The sequence below is a fragment of the Schistocerca gregaria genome, chromosome 6 (genome assembly GCF_023897955.1).
Source record: "Schistocerca gregaria isolate iqSchGreg1 chromosome 6, iqSchGreg1.2, whole genome shotgun sequence".
Taxonomy (NCBI): Eukaryota; Metazoa; Arthropoda; class Insecta; order Orthoptera; family Acrididae; genus Schistocerca; species Schistocerca gregaria.
This window is the reverse complement of record NC_064925.1, coordinates 347,456,255-347,471,649: the sequence shown is the minus strand read 5'-3', so window position 1 is coordinate 347,471,649 and position 15,395 is coordinate 347,456,255. Positions and strand designations below refer to the sequence as shown.

The 15,395-nt window shown below is 38.4% G+C and overlaps 1 protein-coding gene across 1 annotated transcript in view; it reads right to left on the bottom strand.

Moving 5' to 3' along the window:
- LOC126278877 (cilia- and flagella-associated protein 44-like) overlaps window positions 1-15,395 on the bottom strand; it is a 94,215-nt gene that overhangs the window by 19,447 nt on the left and 59,373 nt on the right. The window contains exons 5-7 of the mRNA XM_049979151.1: window positions 12,666-12,796; window positions 12,416-12,560; window positions 7,250-7,437 (exon numbers count right to left, since the gene is read on the bottom strand). Coding sequence (XP_049835108.1) covers window positions 7,250-7,437; window positions 12,416-12,560; window positions 12,666-12,796 — 464 coding nt within the window. The remainder of the gene's footprint in view (window positions 1-7,249; window positions 7,438-12,415; window positions 12,561-12,665; window positions 12,797-15,395) is intronic.

Here is a 15,395-nt window from a genome sequence, read left to right as displayed (position 1 = left end):
AGAATGGTGTCAGTAACACATGACCTAAAACTTTGACACGGCTGGCTTGAAGTCTGTAGGGGGAGCATTGCTTTTAAGCTCAAATCTAAAACAAATGAACCTTTTATTAGAAGAGGCAAATTAGTGAAAAATGCCAAAATATAATTACAAAATAAATGGAACTTAGAACAAATGGTTAAATAATATCCCATATGATGGCAATGTGGGCTAAACCAAATTGTTTAAAGTTCAAACCAAATGTTTACTTTGGAAATATGAACAAAATTAAGCGAATTGTGGCTGAACACAGATAAAATGATAAATAAGTTAAACACCATATGAAGCTGCAATGCAAAAATGTATTTACGTGGTGCAAAAAGAATATTTAACACACACGTTGTTGTTCTTGTTGTTGTTGTTGTTGTGGTCTTCAGTCCAGAGACTGGTTTGATGCAGCTCTCCATGCTACTCTATCATGTGCAAGCTTCTTCATCTCCAAGTAACTACTGTTCCCTACATCCTTCTGAATCTACTTAGTGTGTTCACCTCTTGGTTTCCCTCTATGATTTTTACCCTCCGTGCTGCCCTCCTACACTAAATTGATGATCCCTTGATGCCTCAGAACATGTCCTACCGACCGATCCCTTCTTCTAGTCAAGTTGTGCCACAAATTCCTCTTCTCCCCAATTCTAGTCAGTACTTCCTCATTAGTTATGTGATCTCCCCTCTAATCTTCAACATTCTTCTGTAGCACCACATTTCGAAAGCTTCTATTCTCTTCTTGTCTAAACTATTTATCATCCATGTATCACTTCCACACATGGCTACACTCCATAAAAATACTTTTAGAAAAGAATTCCTTACACTTAAATCTATACTTGAACTTAAGAAATTTCCCTTTTCACAAACGCTTTTCTTGTCATTGGTAGCCTACTTTTTATTTCCTCTCTACTTTGACAATCATCAGTTATTTTGCTCCCCAAATAGCAAAACTCATCTACTATTTTAAGTGTCTCATTTCCTAATCTAATTCCCTCAACATCGCCTGATTTAATTAGACTACATTCCATTATCCTCATTTGCTTTTGTTGAGGTTCATCTTATGTCCTCCTTTCAAGACACTGTTCATTCCTTTCAGCTGCTCTTCTAGGTTCTTTGCTGTCTCTGACAGAATTACAATGTCATCGGCAAACCTCAAAGTTTTTATTTCTTCTCCATGGATTTTAATTCCTACTCCAGATTTTTCTTTTGTTCCCTTTACTGCTTGCTCAATATACAGATTGAATAACATCAGGGGTAGGCTACTACCCTGTCTCATCCCCTTCCCAACCATTTCCCCTCTTTCATGCCCCTCAACTCTTATAACTGCCATCTGGTTCTGTACAAATTATAAATAACCTTTTTGCTCCCTGTATATGACCCCTTCCACCGTCAGAATTTGAAAGAGAGTATTCCAGTCAACATCATCAAAAGCTTTCTCTAAGTCTACAAATGCTAGAAATGTAGGTTTGATTTTCCTTACCCTATCTTCTAAGATAAGTCGTAGGGTCAGTATTGCCTCACGTGTTGCACCATTTCTACAGAATCCAAACTGTTCTTCCCTAAGGTTGGCTCCTATCAGTTTTCCATTTGTCTGTAAAGAATTCATGTAAGTATTTTGCAGCTGTGACTTATTTAGCATTTCAGTAATTTTCACCTCTGTCAACACCTGCTTTATTTGGGATTGGAATTATTACATTCTTCTGGAAGTCTGAGGGTATTTTGCCTGTCTCATACATCTTGCTCACCAGATGGTAGAATTTTATCATGGCTGGCTCTATCAAGGTTATCAGTAGTTCTAATGGAATGTTGTCTACTCCCGGGGCCTTGTTTCGACTTATGTCTTTCAGTGCTCTGTGAAATTCTTCATGCTGTATCATATCTTCCATTTCATCTTCACTTACATCCTCTTCCATTTGCATAATATTGTCTTCAAGTAGATCACTCTCGTATAGACCCTCTATATGCTCCTTCTGTATCTCTGCTTTCCCTCCTTTGCTTAGAACTGGTTTTCCATCTGAGCTCTTGATATTCATATAAGTAGTCCTCTTTTCTGCAAAAGTCTCTTTAATTTTCCTGTAGGCAGTATCTATCTTACCCCTAATAATATATGCCTCTAAATCCTTAGATTTGCCATCCAGCCATCCCTGCTTAGCCATTTTGCAGTTCCTGATGATCTCATTTTTGAGACGTTTGTATTCCTTTTTGTCTGCTTCATTTACTACTTTTTTATATTTTCTCAATTCATCAATTAAATTCAGTATCTCTTCTGTTACCCAATGATTTCTACTAACCCTTGTCTTTTTACCTACTTGATCCTCTGCTGCCTTCACTAATTCATCTCTCAAAACTACTGTTTTTCTTTCCCTTGCTTTTGTCAATTGTTTCCTAATGCTTTCTCTGAAACTCTCTACAACCTCTGTTTATCCAGATCCCATCTCCTTAAACTCCTACCTTTTTGCAGTTTCTTCAGTTTTAATTTACAGCTCATAACTATTAAATTGTGGTCAGGGTCCACATCTGCCTCTGGAAATGTCTTACAATTTAAAATCTGGTTCCTAAATCTCTGTCTTACTACTGTATAATGTACCTGAAACCTTCCAGTGTCTCCAGGCCTCTTCCAAGTTTACAGTCTTCTTTCATGATTCTTAAAGCAAGTGTTAGCTATGATTAAATTATGCTGTGTGCAAAATTCTACCAGGCGGCTTCCTCCCTCATTCCTTACCCCCAATCCATATTCACCTACAACTTTTCCTTCTGTTTGTTTTCCTACTATCGAATTCCAGTCCACCATTTCTATTAAATTTTCATCTGCCTTCACTATCTGAATAATTTCTTTTATTTCATCACACATTTCTTCAATCTCTTCATCACCTGCAGAGCTAGTTGTCATATAAACTTGTACTACTGTGGTAGGTGTGGGCTTTGTGTCTATCTTAGCTACAATAATGTGTTCACTAAGCTGTTTGTAGTACCTGACCCACACTCCTATTTTTTATTCATTATTAAACCTACTCTGCATTTCCCCTATTTGATTTTGTATTCATAACCCCATATTCCTGCCACCGAACTTCACTAATTTCCACTATATCTAACTTTAACCTATCCATTTCCCTTTTTAAATTTTCTAGCACTTGACATGTTCCACATCATAATGGCTACCATACCATGCAATTGATCAATGGAACACGCAACCAACTAACTAACTTAACTGCTCTGTGTGAATACATTTACCAGTCAGTTGCACAGATCAAAAATAACATTGGTAATTACTGCACAAACAGCTCTGTCCATAACCATGGAACAAGAGCTAGACTCAACTTACATTTACCAAGAAAAAATAAACATAAAACTCAGAACAGCATTTTCTACCAAGGAATAAAACTGTACAATAAATTACCAAAAAATATTAAAGAAACAGCAAAAATACACTGTTTTAAAAAGACAGCTAAAAAGTACCTGTTATGAAAATATTTTATACATTGAAGGAGTACTTAGATAAAACAGAGTCGGGGTTTGGTGAGAAAATGTTATACAGATAAATAATAATAATGATTATAAAACATCCAACATTCCACATACCACTTTCACATTATGGTTTTTTTCCTTTGTTTTTCCTTTTCTAGAAAAAATTACCCCCAAGCTATGTATAGCACAATACTAACACCTCTTTCTCTTTCTGAGCTCAACATCTCACTCATCGTAGAGGGATATTGACTCAGTTTTTCAGGACAGCAAATGGGAAATTGTGGTACATAAAATGGCCCAGAGATCACCACTGTGTGTGAGTCTGTGTGTGTAGTGGGTGAAGTGTTATGAAACAATCTGTGTATAGTGTGTGTAATGATTGATAGTGAGATATGAGTGAACAGAGAGGCATTACATTATTTAATAAGTTATTTGTAAAAAAAAAAAAAAAGTATTGTATACGTGGAGTAAATCTAATGATTTTCTCTGACAAGAAGTCTGCTAATGTATGTGTATACACATTAGCTTATTTTAAATTGGTCTAAACTTGTAAGTACTTTGACATGTCCTATATCCTTGTAAAAAGAGATATACGGATGAATAAAGTTACTACTACTACTACTACTACAGTCACACATTATCTCTTAAAAAAATAGTAGCATAATCTGAAAAGTTTTTCAGTGCAAAATTTCACTAATTGTCATTGCAAAAAGTAAAGTTGATTAATAACTGTGATAAAAAATCTAACACATTTATTACTCTATAAATGCAGCCAAATACTAAAATTCACAACTTCCTTAAAATGCTTAAACAATAATAGTCGTCATGGCTGCAAGAAAACAGTCACTAAAAGCCACAGTAAACCTTTTTGTCCTCACAAAAGTACAGAACTCACTCCCACAAAACTTTCATAATTCCTGATGTTCTTCTTAGTGTTTAACCTATGAACACCAGAATTATACTGAGTCCAAAGAATGCTTTCTCAGGTTATATGACACTCTGTCTCTCTAAATACTCTCTTCACCCTCTTATCCAGAATCCTTACTAATGAAGAGCACCGAAAGACCACAGACCAAAAGATCACGCACACTGACTTGCTAGCACTTTTAATCTTTTAGCCACATGACTACTGCTGTAGTCAAGACACTTGTTTACAAAATGACCACTGTTCAATTACAAACAATAATTTCACACATGCATTATTCTTTACAAAATGACCACTGTTCAATTACAAACAATAATTTCACATACGTATTATTTCACAGATTAAATTCTCACACCCAGTTGTAACCTCTACAATCTTTACACATTACTTCATTAGATGTAAATAAATGCATGAATACCTCATCACATCTCGCACTGTAACATGTTCTAATTTAAACTAAAACTACAAATGCATCTTAAAACATCAAACTATGGTTGATTAAATATAAGGATTTATTGGGTAATGCTCAGCGATACTCATGCTGATTTCAAACTATGTTTGTTTGTGGAGAAATTGTAGTTATGACACAATTTGCACATAAATTCATTAAGTTGTTACATTTCTGTGTGACTGTAAAAGCAACATGTTGCTGTGATTGCTTATCGTCAGCCTTCATATGATCTATCACAAGTGCATCTACATGTTTGGTTCACTTGTTACAATTTTATATACACTATTTGTAATTACACCTTCTATAATATTTGTCACTGTTGTTTAAAAACAAGGGTACAGTTGCACTGAGCTCATCTCTTCAAAGTGGTTCATCTGACATATATAGTTTTCTCATAGCTTGCACTTTTTGTACAAATACTACAAATTATCCTCATGTTTCTCCCTACTGGACCCTTCATCTTCTGTTGTCTGTCAAGTGAGCTGCTTCGTTCTCTTCAATAACCACAGATGTCCATGCTGACCAGTTGTGTCCTGCCTGTGAACACTGCCCAGCATACCTCTTCACATCATTTGCAATCTACCACTGCTGCCAGACACTCTGTCAAATTTACTTAGTGCTGCCTTATGTCACCCAAGCCAGCTACTCATAATGTTACAATTTTGCTGGACTAGCATTCACTGAAGAAATAGTATTAAGGAGCAAAAGGCTTAGCCGTAAAATAATGGCATTACCAGGATGAGTCATTCATTTTGCAGTTTAGTGTGTGCCATTAAGAAATTTACTTGCAGAATAAAACTATGCTCCATGTAGGGGCTCACATATAGATTCTTGCCTTTCACATGTAATGTTATCCAGGTGTGGCTCATGATCACACTTTAGTCCCGCTCTTGAAACAATAGAGATGCACCCAACACATCTATAATGCCCTCTCTTGATAAAGAAATAACTTAGTAGGTTCTTAAAGCTATAAAGCCAACACCTTCTCTTTGGTTTGTATGTCTGACATACAGTATTACAAAATTATCTTACAGGGACCCATTTATTCCTCTTATGACTCCATACTCATAGTCCAACTCTTGACACAAGTACATTCATAAGCTTACAAGGATCATCCACAAAGTAATGTCGCCAGTTCTATTCTGAAGCTCCTATTGGTTGGAGCACTGTTTACTTAAATAGGGGATTGTTAGCTACTCAACAAAAAAGTTTCCTCCGATCTCCTGGAGAGTCAGGACATGTGCTTATGTGAATCTCTCACTGTCACTTCCAGCAGTGATGCAGTGTTCACTTAAAAAACAGCATGTATGCAAACAAATTCTGTGATAAACTTGGGAAGTCCACTGCTAAAACATTTCCAATGATTCGAAAGGCATTTGGCAATGAATGCCCCTGAAAATGGCAGGTATTTTGGTGGCACAAGGCATTTTTAGAAGGCCAGGATGATGTCAATAATGAAACTCACTCTAGATGTCTTTCACCAATGAGAGGTGATAACAGTGTGACATGTGTTTACGAACTTTTGAATGCAATTTCATAGAACGAGAGTTCATCTGATAGTTCAGACATTGAATGTACTCACATCCATTGTCTAAAATATTATATCCAAACAACTGAAGATGAAAAATGTTTCTGCAAAACAGGTCCTAAAAATTTTGACCAACAATGACAAGATGAACTGGAATTCTGTAGAAATGATGCTACTTTTTCAGACAATGTTGTAGCAGGACATGAGTCAAAGGTTTTTGAATGTGACCCTGAGAAGAAGAGACAGTGCTCAAGTGGAACACCGCACTGTCACCATACCCCTAGAAGGCATGTATGAGCAAATCCAAAGTGAATGTGATGTTCATTGTCTTTTTTTATGCTAGTGTTGTTGTCCACTGTGAGTTTGTATCTGCTACACAGAGCATCAATGCTATCTTTTATCTGGAAGTGCTCAAAAGGCTGAAAAAAAGGAATGCACATGTCAGACTACATATCGCTGGTTCCTGGAAGCTCCAGCAAGACTATGCACTCAGTCTTCTCGTTGAGGGATTATTTAGTGAAAACACTATTCCAACCCACCTATAGTCCCGACCTCACTCCAGCATACTTTCTTTTTCTTTGGCTCAGTACACCCTTGAAAGGACACTGTTTTGAGACCACTGACAAAGTGAAAGCCACTGTTAACATGTGGCTTAAAGGACATTCTAATGCAGGTCTTCCAGGATACCTACAACGATTGGAAATCTTTCAGTAAAAAAATATATTGACACAGTAGGGTGCTATTTTGAAGCATTCTAATCCACTGAACCACTATGACCAATAAATTAGCTTTTATGGACTTAGTGACATTACTTTCTGGGCACATCTTGTATTATAGCATGTTTAAAGGATGATCTTACTTGAGCAAACCAGTTATTGTCATCAGAATCATGCTGATGCTGTTTTGCAATTGCTACTAAAGAAGATTTATTAATTTCTGATCCTATCCTAAAACTTCGATAAGGTCTCATTTCTAACTTGTTTTCTTCCTGTGGGTCTGCATTCTCAATTTCCTCAAAATACCATGTATTGATCATTCCATCTCTACCTGAAATTTAAAAAAGTGAACATTTTATATGTGACATCAGTTAAGTCATCTGCTAAACAATATAAATTTAAAAAGGTTAGAATTTTTTCCTCATAGCAAGTATAAGTTTCCGTAAAAGATTAGTAAAATGTGACAATGTGTCAAATAATATTACACATGCCTTTTTTACACTCCTGGAAATTGAAATAAGAACACCGTGAATTCATTGTCCCAGGAAGGGGAACTTTATTGACACATTCCTGGGGTCAGATACATCACATGATCACACTGACACAACCACAGGCACATAGACACAGGCAACAGAGCATGCACAATGTCGGCACTAGTACAGTGTATATCCACCTTTCGCAGCAATGCAGGCTGCTATTCTCCCACGGAGATGATCGTAGAGATGCTGGATGTAGTCCTGTGGAACAGCTTGCCATGCCATTTCCACCTGGCGCCTAGTTGGACCAGCGTTCGTGCTGGACGTGCAGACCGCGTGAGACGACGCTTCATCCAGTCCCAAACATGCTCAATGGGGGACAGATCCGGAGATCTTGCTGGCCAGGGTAGTTGACTTACACCTTCTAGAGCACGTTGGATGGCATGGGATACATGCGGACGTGCATTGTCCTGTTGGAACAGCAAGTTCCCTTGCCGGTCTAGGAATGGTAGAACGATGGGTTCGATGACGGTTTGGATGTACCGTGCACTATTCAGTGTCCCCTCGACGATCACCAGAGGTGTACGGCCAGTGTAGGAGATCGCTCCCCACACCATGATGCTGGGTGTTGGCCCTGTGTGCCTCAGTCATATGCAGTCCTGATTGTGGCGCTCACCTGCACAGCGCCCAGCACGCATACGACCATCATTGGCACCAAGGCAGAAGCGACTCTCATCGCTGAAGACGACACGTCTCCATTCGTCCCTCCATTCACACCTGTCGCGACACCACTGGAGGCGGGCTGCACGATGTTGGGGCGTGAGCGGAAGACGGCCTAACGGTGTGCGGGACCGTAGCCCAGCTTCATGGAGACGGGTGCGAATGGTCCTCACCGATACCCCAGGAGCAACAGTGTCCCTAATTTGCTGGGAAGTGGCGGTGCGGTCCCCTATGGCACTGCGTAGGATCCTACGGTCTTGCCGTGCATCCATGCGTCGCTGCGATCCGGTCCCAGGTCAACGGGCACGTGCACCTTCCGCCGACCACTGGCGACAACAACGATGTACTTTGGAGACCTCACGCCCCACGTGTTGAGCAATTCGGCGGTACGTCCACCCGGCCTCCCGCATGCCCACTATACGACCTCGCTCAAAGTCCGTCAACTGCACATACAGTTCATGTCCACGCTGTCGCGGCATGCTACCAGTGTTAAAGACTGCGGTGGAGCTCCGTATGCCACGGCAAACTGGCTGACACTGACGGCGGCGGTGCACAAATGCTGCGCAGCTAGCGCCATTCGATGGCCAACACCGCAGTTCCTGGTGTGTCCGCTGTGCCGTGCGTGTGATCATTGCTTGTACAGCCCTCTCGCAATGTCCGGAGCAAGTATGGTGGGTCTGACACACCGGTGTCAATGTGTTCTTTTTTCCATTTCCAGGAGTGTATAATTTTAAGAGGTCCAAGCAAAGAGAGTAACCTTCACCCTCATAAAAGATCACTCCAGGGAGCAGAAAGAGAAAGGACTGCCTCCAACAGTGCAGCCAACCAGAAAAATAGAGCATGTACTTTGTACTATGTACCTAATGAGTTTAAATAGAAATGGAGTGGTAATAACAGTTAAAATTGTATCAAATAGAACCCTGTACAAATTTCATCATTCATAAATTGCAGATTAATGAGGTCAATGATAAACTTTATAATCATACTGCTTTTTGAACAGAACAAGAAAAATGCAGAGTAGCAAATGAAACATGATATTGAGCTAGTTATACACTATAAACTGGTTGGTACACAATTAAAATTTGCCTCAACACTTTTTATTTACATTGTTTCTGGACTGGGATGTTGTGTGGCAAGAAAACAATGCAAATATTAATCTGTGAGAAGAAAAAGATATTTGTATTAGACATGCTGAACTCATGCTAATTTTTATTTACTGACAAAGTGAAGGAATTTGTATATGTGGTCAGAACTTGTGAAATAAATCATACATTAAACATAAAATATTACTTTTCACAATATTGTTTGTAAGTTACATTGGTAACAAGAGGAAATATTTCAACACCAGTCCAATGCCATACAGTTTCTACCCATCATCTGCTTCCATCAGTCCCCATTTAAAGTGCTAAGTTATTATGGTCACACTACCACCAAGCCCTTGGCAAATGCCATCGCTATGCCCTTCTCAATTTTGACCCTGAAATGAGGACATCACTCCATGAAATGAAATGATGGTAAGTCATTACAGATGGGGAAAACCTGCCTGAAGTTTTTCGAGCCTGGTGCAAGTCTTTCTATTTGAAGTCACTTTGGCATCTTGCACATTGATGAAGATGAGATGAAATGATTAGGACAACACAAAAATCCAGTCCATGAGTGAAAAAAATTGACAACCCAGTTGCAAATTGAACCCATGGTGCCACAATCTAGAGGCAGCAGTACTAACCACTAGACCACAAGCTGTGCACATCATTTCATGATATCCTCTCAACATTGTCTCAAATTGCTATATGCCACATGCATAACATTTGCTACAGCCTTATCAGACAATAATCCTTAGCCTAAGGTTCCCGACCCTGCAACTTTACCACTTTAAAATTTGTCCTATTGACTCGCACACAACCATTGGCTTCAGCAACAGTTTCACCGCCAGTAAAAGCTATAGCATTAAAGGCAAGTCTATTTAACACAACTTATATCATTTACCAACTGACCCTTTTTCACTACCTACCATTTTACCAATCACAATGAAACTGGCAGAATCCATTAATGAGTGTACCCTATCTACAGTGGTGATGATTTCATTTTAATTTGTTATCCAAATGGAAAAAAACCCATGAATGAGCACAGGAAAACTTTCTGTCTTGGAGACATCCAATACCTAGATGCTGATCATGATCTCCAACCATCCCACCCCCCACCCCCATCAGTTTCCCCAAACTTTAGAGTGGAAACTTGTGCTCCAACAAATATTTCATTAGTCCTTCCTCCCACACATAACATACGTTGGTTCCAAACCTTGCTCTGTTATCTCCTTCCTTTCTTTTTCCTCTCTTCTTTAGCAACCACAGAGATGATTATTGGACTTTGTAGTGATGACAACTGACAGTTTCCATTCAAACAGATATGTATTTTTATAGAGGAGTGAGTTCCACTTAACAGTTGCATGTGAATATTAATAAGCATTGTCTTATATGTCCCATCAACTAACTTTTTGTGGATTTCAAGACAAACAAGCCAACAGGACACCAACAAAAGTAGAAAAAGATATTGTAACAATAATGCTGAGCGTGAGTGGAAATGCTTTCAAACTAATAATGATTACACTTACATATTAGCTCATTCTGAAATTCTGAATCTGGTAAATTTTGTACTACTGACTATTTTTATTACAATTAATAACAAACAAACCACAGTTAAATTTAAACAGGGGCAGAGGAGGGGTACCAAGCAGGTGGTCACAGTCCTTATTCCACCTGTGTTTATGTGTATCTGAGCTCTAGCCTTCAACTGAATAAATTCCAATTGCCTTTGCTAAATTTGTGACAAGTAACATTCTTTAAGTATAAGATGAGGGTGGGGGCAGAACTTACCAACCCAAAGGAATTTATACACAGTGTTTCAATTAGTGTATTTTACCTCTGCTACTAATTTTTACATGTCTGAAAATATACTACAGAAGTCTTTGTGAAATTAAGACAAACTGTTTGCTGTTAACAAATTGGAGGCCTATTCAACTATCATCTGAACTTAATATGGTAAGGATGAATTTGAGCAGTTGATCAGTATGCTTGTCCCATCAGCAAACATCACAGTGGTTGAACCATAATTTTTGTGTTGCAAGAAAAGGCTATCTGGAGCTTCCTTGGTTAAAAACAAAACTGGAACAAAATATGTGTTCATAATCTCACTACAGTGCTAATTAAAGATCTGGTTCTTTCAACTTATCCAGGTCCCACCTCCTCAATTTCCCATCTTTCTATAAGTTTTTCATATTAATCTGCAATTCATAATCTATAAATTATGACCTTCACTTTCTTTTCTTACTATTAAACTCTAACACCAAATCAGAATTAAGTTTTCATCTAGCTTAATGTACTTAATAATTTCTTTTATGTCATCACACTTTTTTCAATCTCTTGTTTACCTGTGAAGCCAGTAGGCATGTATACTTGTCTTAATGTGGTGCATCTTTGCTTTTTTACTAATTTGGATATGATAATGTGTTTACTATGATGGTCTTAGCTGTTAGTCAGCATTTTTATTTTATTTTTTATCATTAGTCCCCCTACTGTATTACTCATGTTTGATTTTACATTGATAACCTTGTACTCACCTGATCAGAAACCCCTATCTTTCTGCCACCACATTATTAATGCCCACTACATGTAACTTAAACCTATGCATTTCACTTTTCAAATTCTCAAACCTACCTATCTGATTACAGGAGCTAACATTGCCCATTCCAACCTGTAGAAGTTCAGATTAGTTTTTCTAAAGGCAGCATCCTCCTGAGCAGTCCCTGCTACTCGTAGTATCAATATAGGATGGCCATGATGGCTAACGTTATAAGGCCAGCTCACTCAACCATCCAGAATCTTGCTCTACAACTACTGAGAAAAATGTCACCACTCTTAACGAATTGTATGGTAGTTTGCCTCTCCACAGACACCCCTTCCTTGTGGTTAGATGCATGGTACAGCAAGTTTATCACTGAGGGTAACATGTCAATGAGGCCTATGGTTCGGGGGTTTACACAAAAACACACCATCAAACCTTTCTACATTAAAAAATGGCACATAAAAGCAAACAGGTTGATCAAAATATTCATACCAACACTGAAAAGTTCCTTTCCCTCAAGCAGTAACTGGGAGATAGGTGCCTCATGACAAGGCTGGCCATTTAGGCCACACAATTCCATTTTAATTACTCCATCATTCCACAGTAACATGTTACCCCATTCACAACCAGAAATTACCTGCAATGTGTCAATAAAATAAAGATAAATAGCTAAAGTGTCAACACATTTAGCATAAAAAGGAAAACTACAGTGGAAGTTAAAGGTAAAAGACATGACACTGACCTGTCCATCAGGCAGTGGAAGAATCCCTATGACATTAGAGGCTTCTCTTTTGCCAAATCTTCCTGGTTTTTTCATTAGTTTGAGCCCTGAAAAAGTCTTGGCTATTTTCCAGAAGTTGATATGCTTCCAACCTGCAAAAATCTTGCACAGTTATTCCACTATGATCACTTACTTATAGCCTTGCGCCTATCAACAAGTAATAAACACAACTGTAGTATAGACAGAATATATTAAAGAACAGACATGTTAATACACAGTGGAAGTTAACTTCAACACAAGAAAACAGTGGTATATGACACATACAGTGAGGTGACAAAAGTCATGGAATAGTGATATGAACATATACTGATGGCAGTAGAATCATGTACACAAGGTATAAAAGGACAGTGCAGTGATGGAGCTGTTATTTGTACTCAGTTGACTAATGTGAAAAGAATATGACGTGATTATGACCTCATGATGGGAATTAACAGACTTTGAACGTGGAATGGTAGTTGGAGCTTCATGACTGGGGCATTCCATTTCAGAAATCGTTAGGGACCTCAATATTCTGAGATCCACAGTGTCAAGAATGATACATGGTTGGTTGGTTTGTGGGATTAAAGGGACCAGACTGCTGCGGTCATCGGTCCCTAATGAGCCAAGGATCCAAAGGATCCAAAATTTCTGGTGTTAACGCCCATAACAGACAATGACGTGGCAAACAGCCTTCACTTAATAACCAAGAGCAGCAGCATTTGTGTAGAGTTGTCAGCACTAACAGACAAACAATAACCAAAGAAATCAATGTGGGACATACAACAGATGTATAGATTAGGATATAATGCTGAAGGCACAACATGTATCCACAGGATATGTAGCCTGTAATTGAATAGTGTCATAATGATCTCTCCATCGGCAAAAGATTCTGGGATAGTTCCCCTATTCAGATCTCCAGGAGGCAACTGCCAAAGGGGAGGTGACCATGACAAAACGGCTGAATAAGCAATGGAAGGATAACATTCTACAATGTCAGAAGCTAGAACAAACTAGGGAAGCTAGAAAATTTGAAAAGGGAAATGTAAAGGCTCAATCTAGATATAGTAGGGGTCAGTGAATTGAAATGGAAATAAGGCAAGGATTTTTGGTCAGATGAGCATAGGGTAATATCAACAACAGCAGAAAATGGTATAATGGGAGTAGAATTCATTAGGAATAGGAAGCTAGGGCAGACAATGTGTTACTGTGAATAGTTCAGTGCTGGAGTTATACTTATCAGAATCAACAGGAAACTAACGCCGACAACAGTAGTTCAGGTATACATGTCAACATCACAAGATGAAGATGAAAAGATAGAGAAAGTATATGTGGGCACTGAAAGAGTAATACAGTACATAAAGGGAGATGAAAATCTAACAACCATGGGGAACTGGAATGCAGTTGTAGGGGAAAGAGACGGTTACATGAGAACATGGACGTGGGACAATGAATGAGAGAAGAGAAAGACTAATTGAGTTCTATAATAAATTCCAGCTAGTAAAAGCGAATATTCTGTTCAAGAATCACACAAGGAGGAAAATTCCAAGTGATACAAGAAGATTTCAGTTAGTTTACATCATGGTCAGACAGAGTTTCCAAAATCAGATACTGGATTGTAAGGCATACCCAGGAGCAGATATAGATATAGATCATAATGTAGTAGTAATGAAGGGTAAGCTGAAGTTTAAGAGATTTGTCAGAAAGAATCAATAAGCAAAAAACTGAGATACGGAAGTACTAAGGAGTGAAGAGATATGCTTGAAGTTCTCTAAGGCTACAGATATAGTGATAAAGGATAGTTCAGTAGCAGTACAGTTGACGAGGAGTGGACATATCTAAAAAGAGCCATCACAGAAATTGGAAAGAAAAACATAGGTACAAAGAAGGTAACTGTGAAGAAACCATGGATAACACAATAAAACTTCAGCTGATTGATGAAACAAGGAAGAACAAAACTGTCCAGTGAAAATTAGGAATCCAGAAATACAAGTCGCTGAGAAATGAAATAAATAGGAAGTTCAGATAAGCTAAGATGAAATAACTACATAAAAAATGTGAAGAAATCAAAAACAAAATGATTGTCAGATGAACTGAAAGACAAAACAACCTTCACTGAAACTAAAAGTAAGGGTGGTAACATTAAAAGCACAATGGTAATTCCACTGCTAAATGCAGAGGAGGGAGAGGATAGGTGGAAAGAACACAATGAAGGCATCTCTGAGGGAGAGTACTTGTGTGATCACATGATAGAACAAGAAACAGCAGTAGTAGTATCAGAATTTAAAAAAGCTCTGGAAGACTTAAAAATCAAATAAGGCAGAAGGGATAGATAACATTCCATCAGAATTTCTAAAATTGTTGGGGAAGGTGGCAACAAAATTACAGTTCACATTGGTGTGTAAATGTATGAGTCTGGCGACTTACCATTTGACTTTTGGAAAAATATCATCTGCACAGTTCTGAAGACTGCAAGAGCTGACAAGTGTGAGAATTATTGCACAATTAGCTTAACATCTCATGAATCCAAGTTTCTGACAATATATTAAAAACAAAGATTCCAAGACTTACCAAGCGGGAAAGCGACGGTAGATAGGCACAATAAATAAAACACAGAAACACACACACAGAATTTCGAGCTTTCGCAACCAGCGGCTGCTTCGTCAGGAAAGAGGGAAGGAAAAGGAAAGATGAAAGGATGTGGGTTTTGAGGGA